The following is a 13,887-nucleotide window of genomic DNA, read 5'->3' as shown; positions in this document are numbered from 1 at the left end:
CCCGTAATACTCTTCCTGGCAACTTACCCTAAGGAAATAATCTAAAAGAAGAGAAAAAGTTCCATGCAAGAAATTGTTTATGATAGTGCTATTCATAGAGAAAACAGAAAACAACCTAAATATCCAGTGATAGGAGAATGGTTAAGTAATTACTGGTATAATCATTTCAAAGTATAATCAACTAGCAACATGCAGAAAAGCTTATGACGTACTGTTAAGTGAAAAAGAGAACTCCAGGGCGTTCCCACGCATGTGGCAGAGTTTGAAAATAAATCATCATTTTGCAACCACCATATCTGTCAATGGGTACGGAAAGTTGAAGTGAAAGCTTGATGAGGAACAGGATATTTATAGTACCAAATCATTTCCCCACAAATTACTTATTAGTTGTGAAGAAAAAAAAAAAAAAAAAAATAGCATCTTTAGAGTGGAGAACCTGGCAGACATCACCCATGCTAAGTCATCGGCGTTAACACGCCCACTAACGGGACAAAACGATCGCCTGTACCTCCTTAATGACGCAGTGAGAAGGAAGCATTACTTGCGTGGTTAATTCCTGTCAGAATGAATATAACCTCAACCAAATCATGAGGAGACATCAAACAAACCCTAACTGAGGAAAAGTCAACAAAACAACGGATTTAAACTCTTTAAAAAGTTAGTGTCTTAACAAGACAAAGAAAGGCTGAGGAACTGTTCCAGAACGGAAGAGAGTAAAGGGACAAGGAGGAGCCTTGGTGGTGCAATGGTCAAGCACTCGGCCGCTAACTGAAAGGTCAGCAGTTCGAACCCAACGGCCGTTCTGTGCGACCTGCTCCCCTAAAGATTTCAGCCTAGGAAACCCTATGGGGCAGCTCTACTCTGTCCTATAGGGTCGCTATGAGTCAAAATCAACTCAATGGCACACAACAACAACAACAAAAGAAACAAGAGAAATCTCTGGGTGACACAGTTAAATGCTTGACTAGCTGAAAGGGTGGCAGTTCACACCCACCCAGAGGTACCTCAGAAGACAGCCCTAGTGATTTGCTTCCCAAACGGTCACGGCCTTGAAAATCCCATGGAGCAGCTGAAACACAACACATTCTTACAAACTTAAGGTTACCAATTCCTTAGTAAATCATTCTCTCCTAGTCTGTGTGATGCTAAGTCAGAGAAGACCAGGAGTTGCCATGAGTCAGAATAGACTCACGAGCAACTGACAACGACAAGGAGGCAAGAACACTAGATGCAACGAACAGCTGTGGATCGGATCCTTGACAGGGCGGAGGGGGGAACTACAACTAAAAGGGATTCTACTGGGACAACTGGTCAACTGGTCAAGTTGAAATATGGACTACAGATAAGAAAATAGTATTATGTTGATGCTACATTTCCTGATTTTGAAAAAAGTCATTTTTCTTAGGGTTTACGCACTTATTTAAGGGGAAAGGGACATGATGCAGGAAACTTACTCTCAAATGGTTTGGAAAGAAAATAATGTATGAATATGTGTAAGCATATCCACAGTGAGAAGACGGAGAAAGAGCAAGGGAGAGAATGATAAAGCCAACTGGTAAAATGTTACCAACTGGTAAATCAGGATGAAGGACACACAGTTCTTTGTACTATGCTTGCAACTTTTTTTATCACTTTGAAATGATTTCAAAATAAAGTTACAAAAAAAGTACATTCACATAGTGAATACAACGACAATGATATATTCTTACTGAAAGGTAAGAAAGGACACGTGGGAACTGAAACACCTGCTTTGAATGGGCCAGACTGTAGATGACATTTTCTTCTCGCCAAAAAGAAGTGTTGGAGTCAACCATGCTCCTTGAGACATAAAAAAAAAATTAAACAATAACTAAATAACTATCAGGGAAAGATATTATCCAGTGGAAAATCTAGGGGCTTTCAAAGGCTATCCAAAGATACCAGAACTATGATTAAACTAGTCCTGTCACTACCTGTTACCAGGGTGATGTAAATAATGGTGGCTCTAGAAATTTTTGGTAGAATCCTAACTACCATGCCACCTTCTTAGAGAAGACATACCTTCATCATGGCTTCATTGATCAAGTTCTCACTGATGATGGTGGCAGTTCCCAAACTGGAGTTAGCAACCTTCGTGGCTGTTGTGTTCATTGGCTTCACAGGATGAAGTCTAAAGAGAAGCAGAAAAGGGACCCTTAGACCTCTCAGTAATGGCAGAACTGAGAAACTGCCCATCTCAAAGATGGCAGCCAGAAAGATCGACAAGGAAGGCAACTGGCGACATGCTGTGTTCACATCTCCAATCCAACACATGCCAATGTCTAAGGTCCTGTGAAATGAAAGAAGTCAGAACCAAGCAGCCACATGCAAGCCAGCAAAGCATACCCTTGGTCAGGTGTCTTGATATTTACACAAGACCTTTATCTCATGAATACCAGGAGAACATAAAAGGCAGTCTCTTACTTTGGGAAAGGAGCTCTGGTGGCACAGTGGTTAAAGCGCTCGGCTGCTAACCGAAAGGTCAGCAGTTCGAAACCCCCAGTGGCTCTGTGGGTGAAAGATGTGGCAGTCTGCTTACGTAAAGATTTAAAGCCTCAGAAACTCTACAGGGCAGCTGGACTCTGTCCTATAGGATTTTGTGAGTCAGAATCGACTCGACAGCAGGGGGTTGCTTTTTGGAGGTAACTATAACCTATGATTCCACCCTGCAAGTCCCTGCAGGGCCTATGTTCTTCAACAGTAAAAAGTTCAGAAGAAACATGCCAGCTTTACATCAGGCAGTGCTTAAATTAAAGGAAGTTTTCACACTGCTAGATTCTACCACTTAATCTCAGCACGTTTCTGAGACTATTAAAATACTGGTCACAGAACATTGCTACAATTTCAGAGCTCAAGATCTGACTGCAGGACAATTCCTAAACTATCTTTGAAGACTACTACTGTGTTCTTGCTAAAACACAGGGGGGTCTTGAGGTATTCCCACCACGGGGGGAAGCCCTTTAAAATAGGCCCTACCAACAAAACAGACTGGTTATAACATCAGAACCTCTGTGTGGCTAGAAAGCCAAAACCTCTGCAGTTAAAAAGCCAAGAGGAGGAACATGGCTCACATTTATGAAGACAATCTTGCCCGTCTCTCACCTGTGCTTGGCTGACCAAGTTCCAGCGCCTGGCTGAGCTGAGACTGGATGTGTCTCTGAGGGTGAGACCCAGGCCTGAAGAAGCGGCTTCCTCTTCCCAGAATTTTCAACTTTAGCAGCGGAGCCCTCTGCTGTGGCTTTTTGGGGAGATTCTGCTGAACTAGTGTGGTGAGTGTTAGAATGTGGAGAGCTAGGGAGAGAGTGTGTGGCAGAAAAGGGCTCACAGAGGGAAGGACTGGAAACGGGAGGGTCCAGGGACGTGCCAGGAGGCTGGCTTGGCCTCTCATTTCCCTCCAGTTTTTCTTCCTCACTGCCGCCAGGACCTGGCAGCTGTTTATCCAAGCTGGAGCTCTTGCCAAGATGTGCTTCATGAATTCCTAAAGCTGCCATTTGCTCTGAAGAAGTTGTAACAGATGCTTTAGACCTGAAGTCATGAGGGCTCTCTGCAGGCACTGCAGAACCATCTCCCACATCACTCGGTCCCTTTTTCTTCTCAGGACAGGGAGGTAACATGCTCAAGGAGGATGCTCCTACTTCCAGAGCTGCCACCCTTGCTGTCCCTCTGACACCTTCAACCTGGTCTACTCTTTCATCATCCGATGCGACTTCAGGAATGGAAGGCAGCGTTAGGTTCAGATCGGCCATGACTGGAGATTTAACATCCGCGGCAGATTGAAGATCACTCAGGGGATCAGACAACAGGCCTTCATGATCACTGGCTTTGCTCTGATACTGCTCCATGAGGGTATCGTCTCCCGCTGTTCTAATGGGTACAGTGTCTTTCTCTGAGCTTGCTTCACTCATGGGGGCTTCTGAGAAACTCTCCTCATGCTCCACCATGGGAGCCAACACACCACAGTCCAACAGCCCAGGCTCAGCCACAGCTTCCCTCTCTGAGCCTTCTGTGTGGGGAGACTCAGAGGGCTCCCCGTCACACACGCTTTCAGCAGCAGCCCTTTCACGGGTCAGTTCCTGGGAGTTACTTCTGTCTTCTTCCATCCATCCAGTGGACCTCTCCACCTCCTCTTCTGTGAAGAGCTGCTCAGAAAATGACACACGCTTCTGGACTTTCTTTTGGCCTTTGCTGGCATTCAGATCCATCTCTTCATGTTTCTGTGTCACCGAATCAAGTGGGGGGACTGATTCTCCCATTTTAAGAGGGGGTGCCACCTCTTCAGTTGCAGAACTCACCTCATCTTCTTTAAATTTGTTTTCCACCCAAGATCTAGACTGAGTCTCAGAGTCTGTGCTTTCCCCCATGTGTGGCTTCCCCACTGAGCTTTCAGTTCTGCCACTTCTGACTGAAAGGGCAAATGTTTTTTCTTGGGCCTCTTCAGATGAAGGGATGGAGTCTTGTTCTGGCGGGGAAAACCTCAGAAGCTCCCCTTTTTGCCCCACTTCAGGCTGCTCCAGGAGAGAGTTTTCGGGTTCCTCGTTGCTGGTATTCTTTCCTGTCTCTAACTCATCGGTCTTCCCCACTGGGGAGTCTTCTGCCCCTCTACACACCGGATCGGGTGGCTGTTTGGAAAGTGATCCCAAGGCAGAAGAAACAGTATTTGGAACTTGCATTACACTCTCCATTTGCAACTCTGCTTTAAGGTGCAGAGATGGTTCTTCAGAACTGGCCTGGCCCTTGTCTGTGTAAGGCCAGCTTTCAATAGGAGTGGATGTGGAAATGGGAGCTGGTATGGGAGATAAGAGAGAGGAGAAGACAGAAGGACTTTCAGAGGACTGTGTCTCTGAATCACGCCCCAATTCAGTAGGTAGAGGGGTCTGACCAGAATCGGACGAGAGAGTGGAAAAAAAGAGAGGCGAGTCAGGGGAAGAAGGAAGCCCGGCTTTGGGTTGAGCCTCTGGAGACACGTCCAGTCTGTAAAAAGGACAAAATAAAGTCTGCAGGTCAGTTGCAGATGCATCGTAAGAGACCAAAATAAATAAATAAAACTAAAGTTGTTCAAAAGGGGAGAACTTTTTTACTTTTGGGGCAGAATCTTAAGAAACTAAAGAAAGAACACCAATACTTAACATACGAAAGGGCCACTTTCATCACCAAGCACATCTGCAACACAGAGGTCTGCTGCAACAGAAATGGAAAGATCCTAAAGCAACAGCCTACGGCTTCTTTCGGTGATCAACACAGAACACTAGCATTGGGTTACTGCAGGGCGACAAGCATCTAAAAAGTTCAAAGCAGTAGAAGATGTATCATGAGACAACAGGCCCAGATTCTGAAGAGGAACTGGGTGTGTGTGTGTGTGTGTCAGACCAAAGTAAGCAGAATCTCCAAAACAAAGCCTCTCACACCCCAGGCCACAGAGGTACTGTCGACGTGAATGTGAGTCATGCCAAAAGCAGAAATTCCCCAAGGCCCACCTGGGCTCTTGCAACAGCAGGCAAAGTAAACACAGAGAGAACTGTTGCAACACACTCAAGAGTGGACCTCGTGCCAGCAAACCAATATGGCAATGTGCAAAGAGAAAACATTTGCCTCTGAGGAAGATCTGCAAGAAGAGCTTAAGAAACACACATTCTGCACCTGTCACAACCCAAATCTAGTATTCCCAACTTGCAACACTCAGAACCTGCTAGGGACCACGGCATGAACTTCCACTGGGGTCTGACTGTCATACTGAGAGGGACAGGCTATGCCTGCTGGACCAGTGGCTTTGGGCTGGGCAACATTATTTTGATTTGTGTGGGGCAGGTTAGGCAGGTAGCAGGGACTGGTTAAAAAAAAACGACTCAGACTAGTATACCTTTGGCATAGATGTGTACCGCCATGGAATAAGCAAGGTGCGCTTTAATGGTAGGCTTTGCTGAATACCATGAGTAGTGAGGTGGGAGGCCCTGCATGAGAAGAGCCAAGACTCACCTAGGTTTGACGGCTTTGGTCTGGGGAGCCCTTGCAGAGAGGACAGGTGGTTTAGGTTCAGTTCTGGACTCTGGCTCAGCTTCTGGTTCTGTGATCTGTATTTCTTCAAAGGGGTTTAGAGATTTACCCCGTCCAGAGACAAGAGCTGGAGTATCTTTCTCAGACTGTCTCATAACGTCTTTAACAGGCTCCAACCCATCCTGCTTTGGTTTGATTTCTGGGGGCGCGCCCTCCTTCTCCTTCACTGGGATGGTAGCAGGGCTTTCGCCTTCACTGCCCTTAGTCACATCCTTCTTTCCTGTCACCAGAGAAAGCAAAGAGGGCTTCTTGTTCTCCTGCTTCTTGCTTTCTTTGGTTTCTTTTGCAGTCTCCAAGTTCCCTGGGGCCATGTTTCCCCTAACGTCCCCACTAGCCACTGGTCGGTAGGATGGCAGAGACATGGATTTCAAAGAGTCTTGTGTGGAAGATTCGGAGGGCTGCCTGTCGGATGCCACTCCACCTGCTTCCCCAGGCTCCTTCCAAGACCGAGGAGCGAGGTTTTCTGTGGATGAGAACAAATGCTTCCTCGTGAAGCCCTGGGGGGACGGGGAGGAGGAAGGACTGCTGTCCTTGGTGTCACTCTTGGATTCTGGCTGCTCCAGGTAAACATGGTTCCCATTGATACAGACATTAGAGCGGGAAAGGGTGTCATTCTTTGACCGAAGGCCACCGAGAAAGGAGAGTCCTTCCTTTTTGGACAGGCTGAAGTTGATCTGGTTCAGTTGCTTGGAATCTGCACTTGTTGTTCTCTTGTGAGTCATGACTATGGGGAGAAAAACAAAAACAGAAAGGGATAAGAAGTTGAACAAGTGGTTCACAACTGGGGAGGGGGTGTCCGTCAATGTCCGGATACATTTTGGTTGCCACAACTAGTGGGGTGCTACTGGCATCTAGTGGGTAGTCAGCGACGCTGCTAAACGTCCTGTAATGTACAGCACAGCCCTCCCACCACCCATAACAAGGAATTATCCAGTCCAAAATGTCCATAGTGCTAAAGGTGAGAAACCCTGTGTTAAACCAATGAAAAGGGCAACACTCTCGGTGGAGTAACATAATCTGGCCAATAGTAAGGATTTGGTAATTAAAATTGAAGTTCAAAATACACAGTTAATTCAGAGTAGAAGGAAGTGGATTCTTTAGCTTCCACTAGAATGTATCCCATGAGGGTTAAAGCACAAGATAGAAGCTCAATAAATAGCTGATAAATTAATGAAATACTACACTATAAGGTTATATAATTACTATAATGTTTTACCCTTTTTAAAAAAACATTGATAAACTTTGTTAGCTTACAAAATGTGTCCTAATACACCTTAGTTACAAAACCAGGCCTTTTTTTTTTTTTGGTGAAAATATATACAACAGTTCATAAACCCATTCAACAATTTCCACATGTACAGTTCAATGACATTCGTTATATTCTTCACAATGCATCACCATTCTTGCTATCTCTCCCTATATTTTCACCACCATTGACTTAGGCTCACTACCCCATAAACTACTCATCTATTCGTTAAAGTTACTATTGTCAATTTCATCTGATATAGATAATCCTTTACAAGAGCACAACACTCAAGGTGAACATTTTTTATTAGTTCAGCTAAACCACTGTTTAGTTTGAAGATGATTTCAGGGGATAGTTTCAGTTCAAGGTTCAAAAATTTTCTCAGGGCAAGAAATCTGGGAGTTCCTCCAATCTCAATTGGTCCAGTAAGTTTGGATTCTTTAAGAAATTTGAAATTCTGTTCCACATTTTTTCCCCTTTTGATCAGAACTCTTCTATTGAGTCCTTGACCAAAAAGTTCAGTAAGGGTAGTTGGGCGCCATCCAGTTCTTATGGTCTCATGGCAAAGGAGTCAGTAGTTCATGGAAGCAACTAGACCAGTACCAGGCATTTTTAAAAGTATTTATACATTCTTAGAAACCAGAGGGCTTAGAAGATAGAGAGGGCCGCCTAACCAAGATTAAGATACCCCATCATCTTCATTCTCATCCTCATCATCTTGGTAAATAAGAGCTGAATTAAAATCTCTTCTTTAAAACGTGTTTTTGGTGCTTATGCACACACGTGCGCACGCACGCATGCACACACACACGCACACACACACGCACACACAATACGTTTGTTTCTTCTCTCCCAAAGCAAGTAGGCTAAGTTAAGGAAGAAAAACCCAGTGAGAAGAAGGAAGAAACTCACTGTCTGAGGTGGAAGAGGAGTCGTCCTCATTGTCTTCATCTTCCCACCGGGACTGAAAGTCTCCAGGACGAAGCAGCACTCTGTCTGACTTGGAAGTAGGCAGGACGGACATGGACTGGGAGAGTGGTGTTTTCTGCAGATTAGACTTGGAGAACAAGGTCTTGATCTTTGATTTCTTTTTCTTGTCTTTGTTAGAAGACTCATCATCACTGTCAGCTGAGGGTGTCACGCTGGGGACAATGGCAGAAGCGGAATCGGATACGCTATCCTTATTCTTCCCCTTGATCTTGTCTTTTAGTTTTCCAAATGGGTTCCGAGACTTATCTTTCATGGAAAGGTCAAACATGCTAGCAGTCATGTTGTTTCTCATAAACTGGATGTCAACCTCAATTGCTCCTCGCTCTTTATCCTTCTTTCCTGGTTTGGATTTCAAGGTATACCACCTACAAGGAGAAAGGCTGAGAGGTTACCTTTGAACTGAAGAGCCTGAAGCAATTTTTTTTAACTGTGATAAATACACATGTATTGAAACAATTTTCACAAACGATCTCCAAGCCTAACTAGCCTCTCCTCTCTGCTACTACCAACTTCAGACACAAACACGTTCTTATGCTCTGTTTTTGCAGGGGCAGTGGGTGGGATGGGGGATGAGGGCAGAACTTTTGAGAAGACACTCACGAGGCAAAGATCTGGTCTGGTTTTGTACTTACTGTCATCGCCTAAAATCCTGATTCGCTAAAAAGCTATTTCTAAAAAAAAAAAAAATATATATATATATATATAACATAACCATTCTACAAAGTCATTTCCGATGACTGGTATTTTCCTTCAGTAGGCTAAAAATTCAAAAATCATACAAAAACAGCTAAGAAGATAGTGTGCAAACCTATATGTAAATCTCAGAGAAAAATGAAGAGTTTGTAGTAAGGAACAGTCCCTGCCATTTAGTAACGGAATATGTAAGACAAAGATTAATAAAAGAGAAAAACTGGAAAGGACGCATTCCTCCCTAGCTTAAAGGTTATAAAAAAAAGAAATGAATATTTCAATCATTTAAGCATTTCACTTGGGAATTTGCAAACTATTTCAAGATATGGCAAATGGTATTGTATCAGTCCAATGCCACTGACTGGTTTGGCAGCAGGTGAGCACTAACTGGTCTGTCTTAAAAACAATGTGCAGTTAAGCCAACACACCACGGAACTGAGAGAGAAATGACTGCGAAGATTCGGTTCAAAAAAAAATTTTTTTTTTCTGAGCACCTACTACATGCCAGACACTTTAAAAAAAAAAAAAAGAAAATCTTCCTTTGGTATTCATTTTCCATCTGGGAATCTGATCTCTTTGGTAAACTGCAAGAATGTGAGCCTGGTTAGTGGCATAACCACTGCGAGACAAACAGCTCCCCATACAGGGTCACCCTCACAAACTGAGAACCCACATTCTGGCGTTCTTTCCAGTGACCTACTTCAGAGCTGAGGGACGTGGACTTTAAGGAAATGATGATTTTGCCCAAATAAGTACAGCTTCCTCTTTCACCTTCATCTGTGTTTTGTTCACAGGGCTGATCGCTGCCTCCACGATCTTAGCTCATTCTACACTCAGAGAAAAGAGGCTGAGGGAAGCAGAAAACTAACATTTAAACGGCACCTACGACATACCTGGCACTGAACACACTTAGAAATGTCCTTATCGAAGTCTCACAAGAATGACAAAGTGGATATTCCACCCACTACAGAGATGAAGAAATCAAGGCTCAGAAGTTAGGCCCTTTGTACTAAGTCATGCAATTGTTCAGAAGCACAGACAAGATTCTGAATCAGCTCTGCATTTCTCCAAAGCTCAGACTTCTCTCTCCTCCGTCAGGTTTCCTGCTTTGTACTCTCTCTCCTAACTTACCTTCTGTGGGCCATCTTTTGCAATACAGACAGAAAGGCTCGATTTTAAATTCTTTTTGAAGCAAGTTTAAGCTTCTAATTTAAAATACCCCAAGATAAAAGGAGAGTGGGGGAAAACCCGTAGCTTGCCATCAATCGGTAAATTACAAGATTACATAAAGTCCAACATGCAAAGTCATCAAGAAAAATTTAAACTGGATTAACACGGTGCGTATCCCGGATCTGATAAAATGATGTAAGCTCCAATTTTAGACCTCTAGGGGAAATCTATGGTTTAAAACCACAATCCACAGCTGGGGGAGGGGGGCGGAAGGGTTGGGTGTTGTCTTTACAGACAACTTCACCCCTGCCAGCTTAATGTCTTTCCCATATAGTTTCCAGGGCCTGGCCTGGAATCGTTTGTCTATTTGTCACTTCGATGTTGAGAGGATTATTTGTATTTTTTCTCTTCTGACAGTCATGTGCTAAACGGTAGCCTAGGTGACAGAAAGGTTTTTGTAAATACCAATTGTAGGCACCTGAAAAGGGGAAGTGGCTGACAGCTGAAAGCCTGAAAGCTGTGGCTCAGATGACCAGGGCAGCTGCAGGCAGGCAGGGTGCTTCCCCTGTCCGTCCAGGGGAGGGGTCAGCCAGGGGCTTCCTTTATACAGCCTCTTCTGTCAGCAGCTACAGGCCTTCAAAGAAGGCCACTGTGACAGTTCCTGGGGCCAGGCTCACCTTCCTGAAAGTATCAATGCCAAAGTCTGTTTATTTGGAGGGAGGCTACAGCCAACTCCAGAGTCCTCCCTAAACCCATTGCCCTCAAGTCTATTCTGACTCATAGCAACCCTATAGGACAGAATAGAACTGTCCCATAGGGTTTCCAAGGAACAGCTGGTGGATTTGAACTGCCGACCGTTTGGTAAGCAGCCGTAGCTCTTAACTACTACGCCGCCCGAGTCCTTCCCTGGGGGCCTATTATTACCTGATACTCAAACCCAATCCCCTGGCACCAAAGTGGAATTTGTTTTGGAAACTTCCAACACCAACAAGGAGGTGTGAAAAGAAACTACACCAACTGTTCTTACTGCTTATTTTCACAAGCATCTGTGCAAACACCTAAAACCAAATACCAGGTAGGTAGCAGGAGAAGCCACAGGGCTCTTTCAGGATGTGAAAACTCTGCCGGCTCATGGGCAGGTAAGCATTTCAGGCAAATGTTCCGAATATCTAAAACTCTGAGCTGGACTTCTTAAAGCTGGAAAGGAGGTCAGGAGTTGCTTCTTCTATTACCCAAGACTATCCCTATCGTTACATTCAAAAACTGCTTAAGCGAGGGTTATCTGACACAGGCATAATTTGATAACAAGGTGAAAGCCGTGGCCCAAGAATGGCTCTCACTGAGAAATTCCGAACACGTTTGTAGGTTTTCACATTTAAGCATCAATTCCACTTTAAGTGTTTCTGAGCCTTTGTTTTTTGGTTTGCGTAATTCCTGCACCTCACGGAAGTAGTTCATAAATAATGAAGACCCAGCAGAGGCCACAGAGCATGTGATACAGTATGGGTGTGTTCTAGCATTACCTTTCAGGGAGGCCCAGGAAGCTTAGGCTAGCTCAGACATCAGGGCTGGGTCCATTTTCCTGGTCCAAAGGGCAAAGCACAGAAAGAAGGCCATAATCCCAATATAACAACTTAAAAAAAAATGCCCATATTCTACAAAAATCCTGGAGTCTACCAAAAAATTAAATGATCTCTTATGTAAGCAAATAATCATTTTTACTCATAATTCAAATTTAAAACAATCTCTGCATATCGAGAAAGTGATAAGAAACTTACATAAACTACATTTTAAAGTAATAACTCGGGAATAAACTTGGGGTAAAAAAATCACACAACATGGTATAGAATGACACGTTGAGTCTTCCTACTCCTCCTGGGCCCCTGCCTCAGGCTTCCTCCCAGACATGACCACTATGACCAGTTTCTTGCATGCCCTCTGGGGGTGGTCTGGGCACACACAAGCAAAAATGCACATTCTCTGAACAGGCCACCTGACCATTCTTTTTGGTCATACCCAAGGTAATGGCTAAAAGTATACAAAAAGTCATTTAACTCTTCCATAGTTTCAAAAAGACATCTTATTAAGAGAAATAAGAAAGTGGAGACAAAGGATAAGGAGTCCTGGTGGTGCAGTGGGTTAAGCGCTCAGCTGCCAACCAAAATGTTGGCAGTTCAAACCCACCAGCCGCTCCACAGGAGAAAGAGGTGGCAGTCTGCTTCTGGAAAGATTACAGCTTTGTAAACCCTATGAGACAGTTCTACTCTATCCTACAGGGTTGCTAGGAGTCGGAATCAACTCAATGGTAACGAGTTTTTAGACAAAGGATGAACTAGATACAGTAAGGAAGACACATGCAGGAGCAGGCTGCAGAACACAGATCTACCTCCCAAGTAACCTGACTGGGGGCTAGTGCTTGGACCGGCACTGTAAAATCTCTTAGGCTTTTAGACAGTCATTCTGGGAATGGTAAAACCATCCCACCATGCCAGTTTGCCTCAGAACATACAGTTTCTCAAACACACCGTAAGCTGGCCCAGAGGGCCTTTCCACTGGAATGTGGCCGGGGCAGGGCAGTGCGGTTCCTGCTACTGGGAGACGCAAAGTCTCATGGTCCATCCCTGCAGACATTCAGGACTACACTTGTGAAGGACTGACTGGTATGTCTCAAAAATAATCTTTCTGCAGCTGCAGCAAACATGTTTTTCCTTTAAAGCATTCCAGAGGGCAGACAGAGAAATGATGGCTTCAGAGATTCGGTTCAAAAAAAAAAAATTTTTTTTTTTTTTGAGCAACTACCACATATATGCCAGACATTGGAAACAAAAAGAAGAGACCAGTCCTTGCCCCTGAAAAGCTTACCCTCCAGTGTGCTAGAAGCAGCTCACCAAATATAACAAAGTATTTGTAATACTGGGATAACTGCTGCCTACTCTTTTTTAACTTTGAAGCACAGGGAATTAATTAAAAATGAAAAGAAACTCCTGCTAAAATATACAATGTCCTCACAAATAAGGACATTCACACACAAATAAGGCTCTCAGCTAATTTAACCCCCCAAGGCTCTAAGAACTACTTGCTTAGGAACTCTCCAGCAAAATTAGTAACTACTACATCAATGTGGAGTCCCTGGTGGTGAATAATAACATACTCTTAGCTGCTAACTGAAAGGTTGGAGGTTCAAGTCCACCCAGAGACATCTCAGAAGAAAGGCCTGGTGATCTATTTTTGAAAAATCAGCCACTGAGAACCCCATGGAGCACAGTTCAACTCTGGCAGACATGGGGTTGTCACAAGTTAGAATCGACTCAAAGACAACTGGGTGTATTCAACACAGAGGCTCCAGAAGAGCAAAGGAGGACAACCAGCTCTACATGTTACTTCAAACACTTTAGAAGTTTTTGTGGTTGATTCCAGGGCGTAGCTGTCTATGGGTCCAGCATGGATTCACAGCCTACTTTCTATTCAAAATTTCAACCATGACTTGTAGTATTAATCATCTCCACAGTAACCAGGCATCATGACACAGGGGATTATGTCCTTCAATGAGGAAAGAAGCAGGAAGAGCAGAACAGCATGTGACATCCTGTTTGGGATAGAAGATACATTCAATGTTGCTTAGATGAAGATATTTAAAAAAGCAATTCCTTAATTATTTTCCCTATGGGATAAAAACAAAGCTGAAAATCATTTGGTTAGCAGTTGAGAACACCTACAAGGTT

General features: G+C 44.0%; 1 protein-coding gene across 2 annotated transcripts in view; it reads right to left on the bottom strand.

Annotated features, from left to right (window-relative positions):
- The window catches only part of RAB11FIP1 (RAB11 family interacting protein 1), a 33,943-nt gene that overhangs the window by 7,609 nt on the left and 12,447 nt on the right, over positions 1-13,887 (bottom strand). The window contains exons 2-5 of one of the 2 annotated variants that reach the window (XM_023551114.2): positions 8,228-8,670; positions 5,992-6,793; positions 3,121-4,989; positions 2,041-2,149 (exon numbers count right to left, since the gene is read on the bottom strand). In XM_023551114.2, coding sequence (XP_023406882.2) covers positions 2,041-2,149; positions 3,121-4,989; positions 5,992-6,793; positions 8,228-8,670 — 3,223 coding nt within the window. The remainder of the gene's footprint in view (positions 1-2,040; positions 2,150-3,120; positions 4,990-5,991; positions 6,794-8,227; positions 8,671-13,887) is intronic. The other variant, XM_023551115.2, reaches the window with a different exon arrangement.

This window comes from Loxodonta africana, chromosome 19 (assembly GCF_030014295.1).
Source record: "Loxodonta africana isolate mLoxAfr1 chromosome 19, mLoxAfr1.hap2, whole genome shotgun sequence".
In the NCBI taxonomy this organism is placed as follows: domain Eukaryota; kingdom Metazoa; phylum Chordata; class Mammalia; order Proboscidea; family Elephantidae; genus Loxodonta; species Loxodonta africana.
This window is presented reverse-complemented; position numbering and strand designations above follow the sequence as displayed.